General features: G+C 37.1%; 1 protein-coding gene across 1 annotated transcript; it reads left to right on the top strand.

Annotated features, from left to right (window-relative positions):
- Window positions 1–188: 188 nt before the first annotated feature.
- LOC107766371 (uncharacterized) lies at window positions 189–14,948 on the top strand. The gene is made up of 22 exons (XM_016585148.2): window positions 189–1,031; window positions 1,261–1,375; window positions 1,572–1,672; window positions 2,299–2,390; window positions 2,837–2,972; window positions 3,134–3,202; window positions 3,299–3,400; window positions 3,807–3,905; window positions 4,422–4,532; window positions 6,026–6,232; window positions 6,679–6,786; window positions 7,417–7,512; window positions 8,859–8,915; window positions 10,327–10,473; window positions 10,563–10,622; window positions 10,712–10,816; window positions 11,608–11,769; window positions 12,374–12,447; window positions 12,758–12,881; window positions 13,031–13,122; window positions 14,326–14,446; window positions 14,524–14,948. Exons 1-22 carry the CDS (start codon window positions 357–359, stop codon window positions 14,674–14,676), a joined length of 3,006 nt encoding a protein of 1,001 aa, XP_016440634.1. The 5' UTR covers window positions 189–356; the 3' UTR covers window positions 14,677–14,948.
- The last annotated feature ends 415 nt before the right edge of the window (window positions 14,949–15,363 follow it).

The following is a 15,363-nucleotide window of genomic DNA, read 5'->3' as shown; positions in this document are numbered from 1 at the left end:
AACTTGTATATCATCTCATTAAAGGTAAAAGTTTAATTTTAAATTTTAAATATAAAAATATTTTTTTAAAGATATACTAAAAGAAAAAATATATCACATCCATTGAGAAATTGGGAAGAGAAATTAATTATTTAAGGAAAAAAGGTCGTAATTCTGTGGTATTTTGCCAAGCGCACTCCCTAAGCCGTATCCCATTTTTTTATATTCAGATATCGAAGTTCAGACTCCAGACTTGAGAGTCAAACCATATTCAGTAAACCAATTATAGAAAGTTGTCCACCTTTTCTCGTGATTCTTTTTCCGTGATGTACTACTACTGCAGTTGAGTTCCATAACCTTCTTCTAACTTTTCAGCAATGGCTACCATTTCAGTTCCTCTCCTCACCTTTCGATCACCTCAAACCAACCGGCCATTCCCTTCATTCTTTAATCTCAACCGTCCCCTTTCAACTTCACTCTCCTCCAATGGCAGCTTCAACCATTTAACAGTCTTAAACAGCAGTACTTCTTCTAACCAAGCCATCACTGAAACAACAACCTCTGATTACTCTACCATCAATGTCCAAAACGACGACGCTTTAGACACCACCCTTTTCGTTATTCGGGCCAAGAACCGAATTGGCCTTCTCCAAATCATCACCCGGGTATTCAAAGTTCTCGGGCTCACAATTCAAAAGGCCATTGTTGAATTCGAAGGCGAGTTTTTCGTTAAGAAGTTTTTCGTCAGTGATTCTAACGGCAAGAAGATTGAGAAAGCGGAACATTTGGAGAAGATTCAGACGGCATTGATGGAAGCCATTGATACTGGCGGAGTAACACCTTCTGTGGCGGTGGTTAGTGGGAGAGGAGTGGTTGTGAGGAAAGCTGGGTTGAAATTAGGAGAGAGGAAGGCGAAAGCAGAGAAAATGTTTGGGTTAATGGATGGGTTCTTGAAGAATGATGCAGTTAGTTTACAAAAAGATATTCTTGATCATGTTGAATATACTGTTGCTCGATCAAGATTCAATTTTGATGATTTTGAAGCTTACCAGGTACTCCCATTTCCTGATTTATTTGGCATTATTTGACTGTGCATGTAGTTTAAGAAAGAAGTTAGACTTTGAAACTTGTTATTTAGACGAGCCTCGTACATTATTGTTTCTAAATATAGAAAGGTGCTATTATTTTAGGGAAAAATTAAAAAAGAAAGCGTTCCACATAAAATGGGACAGAGGGAGGAGTAGCTTTTAGCATGTTACTAATGAAGTTTGCACAATGCAGGCATTAGCGCATAGTGTCAGGGATCGGCTTATTGAACGATGGCATGATACTCACCAGTATTTTAAGAAGAAAGACCCCAAGCGACTATACTTCCTTTCGCTTGAGTTTCTTATGGGTACTTGACATTCACATGCTCATAGAGTCCTTTTCTTTGCTGCATCTAATTGGGGCACAGCTAGCCTTTTTTTTTTGGTGGATATTTTTCCTTCCTGAAACAAGTACTCGTTAAGAGAAGTCTTTATGGTTTTCCTGAAGGTGAAGTGCTCTTAATTTTGTCTAATTAAGTTTTCCTTTTTTACTTGATCTGTCAGGTCGTTCTCTAACTAACAGTGTCACAAACCTTGGCATCCAGGACCAATATGCCGATGCTTTAAGTCAGCTTGGGTTTGACTATGAAGTCTTGGCAGAGCAGGTTGGACAATTCTTGATGGCTGTCTCGGGTTCTCTTTAGCTTCTTCCTTTTTGCCTATATCATTTCTCAAACTAAAAAATAATGAGTGTTTTAGTGGTTACATTGGATCATTTGAACTTCCATACTAATTTAAGTTAATCTAGAATATTTACTACTCCATCCATTTCATTTTTTTTAAGGTGTTTCATTGGGCACGGAGATTAAGAAGGACCTAAAAACTTGTATACGTTGTGGTCTTAAGCATGTCATGACATATCTGTAAAATGATGTCATCAAGGTAAAATGTGAAATTTAACTAAGAGTGTCACCTAAAATGGAAGAGAGGGAGTAACATTTAAAGGACTTGATAGGCTAATGCTTGCAAATGAAGATGCAATAATTCCGAATTCATAGGACAAGTTTATTGATAGACGCGGCCTTGCACAATTATTGAAATATTGTTGATGCTCATTCATCCTTAAGCACTGGTAATTATTCTGGCAATCGATCTAATTTTGAAGAACACTTGCATTTACAATTGAGTAACTTCTTCTCGATCTTCATCTTTACTCACAATTAGCTGTTCTGTTGCTCCCCTAAATAAGTTATCCTTGGTGATTTTGTTTCTAACGTTCATTCATTTCTAGGAAGGAGATGCTGCCCTTGGTAATGGTGGCCTAGCTCGCCTTGCAGCTTGCCAAATGGATTCCCTAGCGACATTGGACTACCCAGCTTGGGGGTATTGTTTAGGCTCCTTTTTTCATTGTCTAAACATCATTTGCTCCTGATATTGTTCGCTTATTAGGTTTTGAATCCCCTCGCTTTTTCCTGAACATACTAAACAGTAGGAACAGTCAAGAAGAATTGGGTTTTTCCCTATATATGAATAACATCCTGCTTCATGGCTGCATTTTTGCATCGAGATGATAGTCACCCTTGTAATACTAAGATCAGATTTTCTGTATTGTTCTTTCACTCCTTTTCTTTTCAATCAAAATGATGTTATGATTTCGAACCCAAAATGATCTTTGATTTGGATTTACTGAGTTCCCTATCTGAAATTGAAATTCTACGATCTGAAAAAATGGTGTCTCGCTTTTCTTCAAAGATTTTGCCCTTTATCATTGTGAAGTTTATCTAAAGAAAGTCAACTGAGTTGGATCCTCTACATTTCTTTGTCTACAGTTATGGACTACGCTATCAATATGGATTATTTCGTCAGATCATAGTGGATGGTTTTCAACATGAACAACCTGATTTTTGGTTGAACTTTGGGAACCCCTGGGAGATTGAACGTGTTCATGTGTCTTATCCAGTCAAGGTTTGAAAGTATTTAATTTTCCGTCTTTGTCAGTAATTTATCCAAATGAGATGTTTTCTTTTGTTGTTTTAGTTTGGGGTGCATATGATGTTATATCTTCTTCAATTTTCTTGAGTGAAACTTCTACGTGTTGCTAACTGGCAATTTGCTTTGTTTGCAAGTTCTATGGGACTGTTGAAGAGGAAGTTTTAAATGGAAAGACATTTAGAGTTTGGATACCTGCAGAATCAGTAAGTGCTTCTGTATTTAATTAGTCATTTTTTCTAGAAATTTAGACTTATTGCATGTAATATTGCCGAATGACTAACGTGTTCGTTTACTTGTAGGTCGAAGCAGTGGCTTATGATAATCCAATACCTGGTTATGGAACGCGAAATGCCATCAACCTACGACTTTGGGCTGCTAAACCAAGTGATCAATATGATATGGTAACCTTTGACAATGTTGGCTAGTAAATGTTTCTGACGAGGTCTTGTTGGGATGGAGCAGAGGTCTATCTGTATACTCTTAAATAATATGGGCATTTTAAGAATCTATGGACTTCTTTTTCTGTACCAGTGGTCTCTCTTTCATCATACGGCTTTTTCTTCTTATTATATGTTTTTCTGTGGGAGGGGCTGAGAAAGGGATAGACTTCATAATCAATTTATTCCAGTTTCTTTTCTCTGACTGGATTGTGGTAGTTAGTCACTTTCTTCTTTTGTCAAATGTGAATATCGCACCTAGTGTTGCACAGATCAGAACCCTTTTAGTTTCTTAAGAATATGTCTTAATGTGTACTTTGACATCTGACTACCTCTTAACTTCTACATAGTATCATTTCATCACTTGCAGGAGTCTTACACCACTGGAGACTATATTAATGCTATTGTTAACAGACAGAAGGCTGAAACCATAAGTAATGTGCTGTATCCTGATGACCGTTCTTACCAGGTATTTCCATTCTATATAATGTCTTGAAAAAGTGCGTAAATGTAGAGTTCCTTTAGTTTCTTGGAGGTTGGGAAGGGGCCTCATTTACTGGGAGAAGCCATTTCATTCCCAAGCATTAAGAGTGGCTAGTATTTCATATAATCTCAATTAATAATGGGTATACTGTACAGTATAACAGTACCATAACTTTACGCCTACAAATGATATTGAATGAAGTAAGAACAACTTTGCGCCTACAAATGATATTGAATGAAGTAAGAACAGTACGAGATGATGATGAGGAAGATGCCGTTTATAGATGCAAATAGAACAGATAATTATCAACAGAGATAGTGAATTGAAGTTTACTCGTAATTGGTTTTAGTCTTTTAGATGCTAATTGGTATCCTTCTTTATCAAATTATATGTTCTGCAGGATACTACTTTTGGGTTTTCTTCCTTTTTTGTCTTCCTTATGTGTACTCTGACCATTTTGATTTGCATATTCCATAACTTTCTTTGATGTTCTTTCTTCAGGGTAAGGAACTGCGGTTGAAGCAACAGTATTTCTTTGTTTCAGCATCACTACAAGACATAATAAGGAGGTTTAAGGATTTACATAATAACTTTGATGAGTTTCCAGAGAAGGTATTATGGGCATTTTTGGGGTCTGTAACTCATGCATTTATCAGACAATGGGCTCAAGTCACGTGCTCCTTGCATTTGTTTTCTTATCATAGATTAACAAATATTTGTTTCCTCATTGCACTACTGATAATTTTGGCCTGAAATGCTATTAATCAAATAAGTTATTCAGCAGACTTAGCAAAGTTTGTTAACAGACTTCGGTTACTTTGTGTCAATATGAAAGGAGTAGCATGAAGCATAATGTCACAACCCGCACTTTGGGGTTGTGACTTCGGCCAAGAACTGGTGAGAAAAGGCTCTTCTGATTGTCTGACGTAGATCTGTCTACTCAGGCAACTTGGGCTTTTTAATTTTAAGCATATATAAGGGGGTATAGGTGATGAAAGCTCCGACCTGCCTCCCCCATACGTGCTGCCACCAAGCCGTATCGAACGAGCTACCTTGGTGGCGACCTCAAGGGCCTTGCCTGGATGACTCAAAGGAGTGTCCTAGGTATCCATACGAGTTTGGGAGCTCTATGGACGGCGCGACGCCTTCGGGCTAGCGTTGGCACCAAAGTGGCGCTGGAGGCTCGATGTGTGGGACGACCAGCCCCGCGGGCTGCCGAATGTTGGAAGGAGACCTCTGTGCCGATTGGATACTTAACGCACCTGTCTTAGGGGCATCATGTGTCGACTTGTGAGCATGGCTTGGGTTCAACCATGCAAGCAAGGGTCCGTTGGCCTAAACGTGCAGTTGTGGGGTGACACTGCACTATTCGGGATGGAAGCGAGTCGCGAGGGCTATGTATGGGCATGGCACGAAAGACGCGCATGACAATGGCCAAGGACTAAAGGTTGCCTTACTCGGGCGAGGCACGAGCTAGTTGCGGATGCACTAGGCGAGTGTCAAGCTTGAGGATTGGGCTGTGCACGCGAGAGCGATGCTCAGTCTTGGGCGAGGGACAAGACATGTCCTAACCCAATCCCCCAGGGCGCGCATGGATTATGATCCTAAGATGAAGCGCCACGACATGTCTAGGGCCAAGAGCCTAGACATCTTACGAGCGGCACAAGTTGGGGCGAGCCTACGGGCGAGTCCCACCAACAGGCACAGAATCGTGCTTGGAAACCTGGGAAAGGAAATAGGCTGGCCTGCAGCGAGGGGAACTGCAGGCGCCGCACGGGCGAGTTTGTGCCGCTGGCGAGCGTAAGGAAGTCGGCCCGTGACAATAAGCGTCATTTATTAGGGCATGATCGCTAAAACAGTTGCATGTTTCACGTTCTAGAAATCCAAAACAAAATCGATACAGTGCAAAAGAATGTTTACATTGGGTTGGCCACACTTAATCTGAGTTGGCCTACTCTCTGTGATTCATAAAAATGCCATATTTTGATGATTTATGCAAGAGATTAGGATCTCCAAAGGAACAGGGAAAATTAAGCTTGGTTTTATTTTACATCCAAATACTCATGGACTATCTGCTAATTTATTCTTTGAGTTTTTTCCTTCAGGTTGCTCTTCAGATAAATGATACACATCCGTCAATTGCCATTGCTGAGGTAATGAGAGTGCTTGTTGATGAAGAACACTTGGATTGGAGCAAAGCATGGGGTATTGCTTGCAAGATTTTCTCAGTCACCATTCACGCGGTACAACCTGAAGCACTTGAGAAAGTTCCCATAGATCTCCTGGGTAGTGTTCTTCCTCGGCATTTAGAGGTTTGTTTTCTTTCAGATGATTTTGTATTTTTCCATAGGAATCTTTTGGTCTGTGCTTGTATATCTTAATGCTTCATACCATTTCGTCAGAGCATGAACATCGTTTTTGGTTCATTTGTCAAAATTTCCACGTCTCTGTAACTTCAGTCTTTTAATTGAGTTTCTTCTCAAATTACTTGTTCTTTTGGTTTTACTATAGGGTAAGTAATTTTATTAATAATGGGGAAACCTGTGCACAAACCGTATACCAAAAGGTAGAGAACCTACACCATATTTTTTTTGGTTAAATCACAGACCTGTTGCAGTTTTCTTGCAGCCGTAAAGTGTGTCGTCCTTTTTGCACCAAAGCTATCTTGTTTAATGTGTTTATTAATTGGAGAGTGATTTTCAATTTATTTTGTGAAAAATTTCTTCATCCTGATTTAATGATTCACTTTTTTTTCCAGATTATATATGAGATAAACTATTGTCTCATGGAGGAGTTAAAAAAGATATTTGGTCAGGACTATGATAAACTTTCCCGAATGTCAATTATTGAGGAAGGTGCTGTGAAGGTATAGAAGACAACCCTTTTGTGTTCTATTTTAGATAACACTACTTCTTGATATCCCAAGAATAACTATGATGTTTTCCAACATAGAACACAAAAAGTAATCTGTACTAGTAACGTGTAAATATCCCAATAATGTACTACAACAACAACTATTTCTCAATCCCAAGCTCGTTGAGGTCGGTGATAGAATCCTCAGTTACAATATCGCTTCATTTAAACCCGTAGCAATCCAATATTATGATGTCCCATAATACTAAGACCGCAAATTTCCACATTCATAACTAGGGTCAGCAATTATCTTTTTTAACTCTGTGATGCTTGTGTTACATCACTCATGTTTGTATCACTCAAACAAAGAGGACAGAGCGAGGGCAGGAGGGAGAGAGGCCAAAACCAAAAATATAGTAAGTAATATCAGTGAAGAAAGGAAAGGTTTGCGATGTTTATGGCTTGTTACTTTTTATTTTCAGCTTGATTTTATGTGATACACATTCTTTTGATAACCCACAATGCATTACTTGAATTATGCCACTTTCATTTATTGAAAAAATGGGTGCGGGCTCGAATATTGGTTCTTTTTTTTTTTTTTTTATGCAATTGCCAATTTTGATTTTGCTCCTCATATGGACAGTGTATTAGGATGGCAAACCTGTCACTTGCATGTTGCCACACTGTGAATGGCGTTTCCAGACTGCATCTTGAGACGCTTAAAACAAGAGTGTTCAAGGTAATTTGGATTCTGCATTATTCTGATTTTTCTCTTTTCCCCATTATTTCATGAGCACTTGATTTCAAGCCTGCAGCAATGTATCCTTTTACCTTCACTAAATAAATGTCACTCTGTAAGGCCTGTTTCAGAGGGTGTTTTCCCAGGATTTCTATCCAATTCACTTTATTTTTTTTAATTTTTTTTTATTTTGTGTTAAAGAATATATGTGTGTGTGTGTGTGTTTATCCCCTTGAGATAGCTTTTCTGTTGTTATTTGTTCAGCCTCATTTCAGAGATTGATAGAGAAAACATAATTATCTAAATTAGAGAATTAACTGATCAGCCTGAACACTTGTATCCCATTAATTTCTTCCCTCCATGCTAAGTGACCACAGTGAATTATGCTACAAGGTGTAGTTTGATTGATGGACAAGTTATATAGAGATATAATGCTATGAATAACATCCAATGGATTTTAAATGCATATTCATTTATTGTTTGATGTTTGGTTCATCGTATTAAAAGTTAGATGTGCAATGTGTAAATTAAAACATGTTTTGGTTTAAAGTGAATAAAAATTTGTTTCCAATGACACCTTTGGCCTATTCATTATTTCTTCTGAACTTTCAGAACTTTTATTTGGTAGAAGTCTGGTTCAACTAAGTATGTCCCAGTAAACATTTATGTAAGATTCATTTCCTTTTTTCTTTTTGGCAAATGAAAAGAACGTCCATTAAGGTTTTGAAGATGGAAGATGATAGACTCGCCCTTCTTGAAGTTTCTACTTAAAGCCTGAAGACTGATTTGGTGATCACCGCTTTAACCTAGGGTTCCCATTTTTGGTTTTCTATAAATTTAACAATTACACTTTTTTTTGAACAAGTATTTAACAATTACACTTTTGTAACACCAAAGCCAAAAATTGGTTTAGTATTTACAATAGATGTACAAGTTTTAGTAAGACGCTTCAAATTCAAAATTATTATGTATTTTTAAATAACACTATGATAAATTTCTTTTCATTTTCTAAAGTAAGGAACTTATTTTGAGGGCATTTTGTTATTTTAGGTGTTATTATCCAGGTATTGCTAATGCAGGTAGTGTTGTTCCACATTATATTTGGCACAAAATAGTAATATATATATCATCACATAAGTACATGGGATCATAGATACGGGAAGCGAAACTGGCAACCAGTCGTCCAATCTGTGCAAAGTTTTATATGATATCTCATTTGAATGGAACCAAAAAACTCTGTAGGATACGTCTGTTATTCATCATAATTTTTTCTCATAACCTAAGAGTTAGCTAGCAAAGAGAATATTTCAAAAGGAGATCATTTTTGTAATTGCTGTGTCTTGCAGGACTTTTATGAGCTGTGGCCTCAGAAATTTCAGTTCAAGACTAATGGAGTAACTCAGGTGCATAATTGTGACTGCTAGTTGTGATTTGACTTTATCAATTTCAAGATTTCTGCCTCAGGCTTTGACTTGGCAGTTATTCTTCAAAACTTCCTGACATTCTTAGTTTGAGTTCAGAAACTTCTGATTTTCCTTTACTGCCTTTTGTAGGCAGTGTACTTACATAATAGCAAGCTTCATATCCAATCTCGAAGTTTCTGTATCTTCCTTCTGTTATCATAAATAAGTTTTATTTGGGAATTGGGGGCCTTTTGTTGGAATTTAAAATGGGCATGCAAAAAGATGATATGAATTAAATTTGAAGCAGTGTCGTGGGGCGTAAGGCGGGGCGTTTTACATATGCCTCAACGAGGCGTAAGCCCCATAGGTATTTAATTTTTAATATTTTATAAAATAATATAATGATAGTAAATATTTATAAACAGGTAAAATTGCATAAAAATTGAAGAAAACTATAAATATGTGAATATATATATATATGTGTGTGTGTGCGCGCGCTATATATGTGTGTGTGAATGTGCGCACGCTTTATCCCCACAAAAAACTAGTCAAATAATCTATTATACGCTATTTACAAGCAATATTTTAAAAGACGGGATGTTTTACTTGATATGGGGCTAGGCGTAAGCCTGGAGGAAGGGGGTAAGCCCCATGGATCTTTAAAAATTTTAATTTATAAATTAATAAAATAACACAATAACACAAAAAAATAAATTAAAAGTTAAAAATTAAAAGAAAATTAAATGAACTCATAGAAAAAAATATCTAGCATGATTCTTAAGTATAACTAATGCATACAAATCACGTATAACGTCTTTAACTTTCAAATAATTAAAAACTTACAATTTCTTTAAAAAATGATCAAACTCCACATTTTACCTTCCTAAAAGTAAATAATTAATAAAATCTTATTAGTATGCTAATTAAAATATTACTCCTTCATGAATAAATACAAATTAGTTTAAGATATCAAATTAATAAAAGTGTATAACAAGGAGGGACAAATGAACTAAGACACAACCAATAACAAGTGAAGATATAAATTCGCAATACTATGTCTCATTATTAGAGTTATGCTCAATCTTCATATTTCTATTGATGAATAGAACTTTTATCATTAATTTGTTAAAGAATTTTGAAGGTCAACGATATTAATTAGGAAATTCGACATGTGATTTGCGTTAGAACTGTTAGGCGAGCCTCAGGTATTGGGCGTTAGGCGTGTTTAGGGCGCACGGTCGGGCGCTTGGGGCGTAAGCCTCACAGAACTAAGCCCCATACATGAGCCCTAGGGCGTTTTGCAAGTGCCCCGCCCAAGGGCGAGCCCCGGGCGAGTCCCAGAAATGCCTTTTAAAACACTGATTTGAAGCACTGTGCTGTGTTCTTCACACTTTGAATTGCTATTTGTCAGCGCCGTTGGATAGTGGTGAGCAATCCTAGCTTGTGTTCAATTATTTCAAAATGGCTTGGGACAGAAGCATGGATCCGTAATGTGGACCTCATAGCAGGTTTACGAGAATATGCAGAAGATCCAGATCTACACGCCGAATGGAAGAATGTATGAGATCTTTCTTTGCAATCTCAATCTGAAAGGAGTACCTGCTTGTTGCTTTTCAGTCTAATACATTTTTTATTTCTGACTTGTAGATGAAGAAGGTTAACAAAATGAGGCTGGCTGAGTACATTGAAACACTTACAAGCGTGAAGGTTTCTGCACATATCCATTGCACTTCCTTCTCTGCTGGTTTCCTACATGTATGTTGTCAATTGACCAAGCTATATACCTTATATTGCAGGTCAGCTTGGATGCAATGTTTGACGTGCAGATAAAACGAATACATGAATACAAAAGACAACTGCTCAACATATTAGGCATCATCCACAGATATGATTGCATTAAGGTATCCTCTACATTCCTCTTCTTCTTAGAATAATATTCCTGAGCAAAACCTGACTGTCGAGTGGAGATATAACCACTTACGAACGTACTCCCTGAACTAGTTGGTAATGCAATAATCACCTTGTTCAAACTTCAGGCAGGTCAGCTTAGGTAATGGGAAGTGGCTTAGAAGGTGCCTGAAAAAACTTTCTACCTCATTATGGATCACCAACATTTTGTTTTCTTTTGGTAGTCAAACTCTGAATTTTTGAGTCTAAAGACATCTACTTTTGCCAATTCTGGTTCAGATGTTGTATCTGATCAAGCTTTGGGCATTTTGCCATGGACTTACGCGCTTATGCGCAAGGCCAAATATGAAGCCACAGAAACTATGTTTGGTTGAATTCTTGTTGTAGAATTCATTTTTGAAAATAGAACAGACTACATGAGCTCACTACCAGCTGCGGAAATATCAAGACCAACAGAAGCGCATGTCTCAACTAAAAAATTTCTTCTTGTTGCCCATTGAATCTTTGTTTCTGTCCAGTGGCCTGATATTTGGGAGCTTATCTCTTTTTTTTTTTGGGTCATTTCTTCAATAGAATACTCATGGTTGCTCCAAAATCACTTTTACTGACACAAAAAGTATCTAACTTACCTGGTTTATTCAGAATATGGATATGCCTATAAGTATCAGTCTATTTTCTAGAAGTTCTATTAGTTCCTTATTGTCTTTCACAACTATTATTATCGGTCGAACTGTACTTGATGAATCATCTCTCTGATACATTATACTGTCAATACTTTTTGAAGAATATGGATGAGAGTGACAAGCGGAGAGTTGTACCTCGTGTATGTATAATTGGTGGGAAAGCTGCCCCTGGCTATGAAGTTGCAAAGAAGATCATCAAACTTTGTCATGCGGTGGCTGATAAAGTTAACATTGATCCTGATGTTGGGGATCTCCTGAAAGTGGTAGGACAAGAATTTGATTTATTTGTTTGTAACCTCAATTATGTTCAGTCTCATCATGTTTAAATGAAACCATAGTCCATTCTTTTCTCTATGAAAATGAGAATGTCCATTCAGAAACTTGATCTGCTTCTGAAAAATACAACATGGAATGAGCAAAGATAATTATGAAAGAACAAGGAAGGGAAGAGAATAGCAAGCAGGTTCGAAGCATTACTTTGTTAGTCCCTAACAATCTGTCCCATAAAGTCTTCTCCTGAATGATGCATTCATTCTAGAGTCAGCCGTAATTGGAAACTTTTGAGGAAAGTTAATGAAAACACTTCTACCATTTTGCTGCAGAATTATGAAATTGTTGTCTTACAAAACTTCACTGTGCCTACATATTGATCTGGCATGTCATTGATCTAAAACATTCTCAGGGTTTACTCTATATGTGATCCTTGCTTTCTTTTCCCCATCCCCTACTATTAAATGTTCATGTGTACTTTTTTTCCTGGACTGTTGATATGAATGTTACTACTCAGAATTTTTATGCTTCCATTTTCTGATGTCATTATAGATAGCTAAAACTTAGCAGAAATGAACTCGTCTTCTGATATTTTAGGTTTTCATCCCTGATTATAATGTCTCTGTTGCCGAGCTAGTAATTCCGGGAACTGATCTTTCACAGCACCTAAGGTCAGTGTTTATCTTGTGCCCTCTCTTCTGTTTTTATCTTCTAACACGTGCAATTTACAATTACAGCACACTGTCTTACCTGATAACGTCTTCTGTTTCTCCCTAAGTAGAATTAAAATCACTTATTTCCTCTTTGGATGGTCAAAGTTCGCGTTGACTGCTTCTTTGTTTCACTGTGAAAGTCATTGTTTGCTTCAACTGGTACCTATAACTCCAGTATGAGCAGTTTCCTGCAAAACTTGATGTAACAGGAATCTTTCATGTACAGATGTGTGCTAACAACGGATAGAAATCATTTGTATTTTTGCAGTACTGCTGGACATGAAGCATCTGGAACTGGATGTATGAAATTTTTGATGAACGGTTCTTTGTTATTAGCTACTGCAGATGGCTCAGCTGTTGAAATTGCTGAAGAAATAGGGGCAACAAACATGGTAAGTAGTGACAGTAGACACGTGTAAATGATGATAAAAGAACTGAAGAAAAGAGAGAACAAGTGTTGTAGGATATGGTCCCCTTAATTGACCCCATTTTCTTGTTTGATAACTTTCTTTTGTTCCTTATTCTTCTTTTTCTTCTTCAGTTTCTTTTTGGTGCAAAGGTGGATGAAGTCCCAGCGTTGCGAGAAAAAGGAACCAGCCTTAAAGGTTCACTTCAATTTGCACGAGTTGTAAGGTATGCAGTGTAGTTTGAGCAATCTTTCCCTTGAGTTTTACTTCCTACTCTCTGTATCTATCCAACTCTCCCCAGTGAACAATCTGCCATGTCTAGGTGTTTCCTTTCTGTTGGCTGCCAGGGAAAATTGACAGTAGTCTAGAGAATTATTGAATACGGTCTTTTCTATCCCTCTCTCTGTCACAGTCACACACATTAACTTTTGTTTTATAACCTTCAAGATCGTCTATACCATGTCTCATTCACTAGCGTGATTGTCAAAGCTGATGGACATATCGTTGTCACATAAATGATCTTTATGACATGGTATCACTCGTCCCCACTGATAATTTCTCTACCTTTTATTATCATAAATGAGTTGGGAGAACAAACCACCACTAAAGTCATTGTTTTGCTGCCAAGGTTCTTGGAGGTTTGTCCTGACCATAGGATTCGTGTTGTATCTGAAGTATTTCCTATCCTGTTTGCAATTGCGATGCAGTTCAGGGTTATGTGGCTGCCCGCAGCTGTGAGCATGATTGTTCATTGTTGACAGGCAGCCTTAGTTAGAACTACGTCTATTGTGAATTAGTTAAAGCTTTCTATGTGAATAATGTTGCATACTAAGACCGTTTACTTTGTTCTCTGTTCCATTTTCTTTATCTCTGTGTGGCAGTTACATTTTTCCTCTCTCGAATAAAGCTAACGTATGTATGATGTGGTGCAGCAAGGTTTTCCTAAGTTTTTGGGTAATTCCTGGTCAGATTAAACAGAATTCAAATGGACATAGTGCCATAACTTTTTCCCTTTGCAACCTTGTTTATAGGAAATGTCGTAGATAATTAATATAAGCCAACAACATAAAGAAGTCAGAAGGAAAGTACTATGATCATAGTAATATCCGCTCTGTGGTTGAAGCTTTTCTGCTGACAGGCATAAAGAATTTATTGAAGTGAACTCACATTTTTGGGTCCTAAATTGGGAGGGAATTTTTTTTAAAAAAAGTCACATTTTCCTTTAGAAACTGGAAAGTAACTCATGAAAAGCGAAAAGAATAAAAGCTGCTTCCAAGTTCCAATTGCCAGCTAGAATGTGATTGCCTTGATCACAGCTTACTCTGCAAGAATTTTTAGTTATAGGATGAAGCTTAATGAGTGAAATGCACTGCATAGGTTCATGAGAATAACTTTGGGAGTTTTCAGCTTTTTGCTCATCTTATTGTAGGATGGTCCGGGATGGTCACTTTGGGTTCAAAGACTACTTCAAGTCGCTATGTGAGACTGTAGAGGAGGGTAAAGACTTTTATCTCCTGGGATATGATTTTGCTAGTTATTTAGAGGCTCAGGTAATGTTTCAACTTTCAACCAATCTGTTATTTTTGTTAGAATGCTCAGTTGGGAACTGACAGAATATGACAAACAGGCGACCGCTGATAGAGCATTTGTTGATCAAGAAAAGTGGACCCAAATGAGCATACTTTCTACAGCCGGTTCTGGGAAATTCAGCAGCGATAGAACAATAGAAGAATATGCAGAACAGAGTTGGGGCATCGAACCCTGCAAATGCCCCTTTTGATTTGCAAAACTATGCTTCCTGTAGGAACAAACATGGTTTGTAACCATGTATCCTAATTTGACGATACAGAAAGCAGCTCTTATAGTTGCAGATAAAATGAATGAAACATGCAACATGGTTATTTTGACTGAGGGGGTTAGTCGAATCAACTATGGTATGCAAGTAGTGAACATGGGATGTACAACTTACAAGTCTTCCTTTTATTTCCTTGAACTAGAATATGTAAGAGATTCTCAATCTTTTCAATACAAGTTACTTACCAGTATTTGATATTTTGATTGTTCTTTTGGAAGTAATTTATTCCCTGTAGTTTCTATGTGTTTATTTTACGCTCAAAAAAATGCTTCATCTTGTGGACTGGAATTTCTGCTCTGATGGACCAAACAAAGTGAGCAAAACCTCTAATTAAGGGGGCATTTGGTTTAGTCTATGCAATTATTATTATTATTATTATTAATGAAAGAATAGTTATGTAGTGAATATTATTGCATGAATTTAGTCGACATAGCAGTTCAAAGTTATACTGTAATTTACGTAAACAAAAGAAAAATATTTTGATGTTTGTTATGAAATATAACTCAAATTAACAATATAGAACAAGAAAAAACAAGCTAAGAGATATAGAGAGAAAGGGAGAAGAGATTCTTATTTGTTCTTCAATTGTGTGTGTTTTCCTATCTATTACAA

Source organism: Nicotiana tabacum, chromosome 17 (genome assembly GCF_000715075.1).
Source record: "Nicotiana tabacum cultivar K326 chromosome 17, ASM71507v2, whole genome shotgun sequence".
In the NCBI taxonomy this organism is placed as follows: Eukaryota; Viridiplantae; Streptophyta; class Magnoliopsida; order Solanales; family Solanaceae; genus Nicotiana; species Nicotiana tabacum.
Note: the sequence above shows the minus strand (reverse complement) of the source record. Positions and strands in the feature narration are given on the sequence as shown.

Bases quoted from the DNA above. Each gene is read 5' to 3' on its own strand.
- LOC107766371 (XM_016585148.2), top strand. From the start codon at position 357: ATGGCTACCATTTCAGTTCCTCTCCTCACCTTTCGATCACCTCAAACC. The intron at 1,376-1,571 runs GTACTTGACATT...TTGATCTGTCAG, and splicing joins TTCGCTTGAGTTTCTTATGG to GTCGTTCTCTAACTAACAGT. The intron at 13,123-14,325 runs GTATGCAGTGTA...ATCTTATTGTAG, and splicing joins CAATTTGCACGAGTTGTAAG to GATGGTCCGGGATGGTCACT.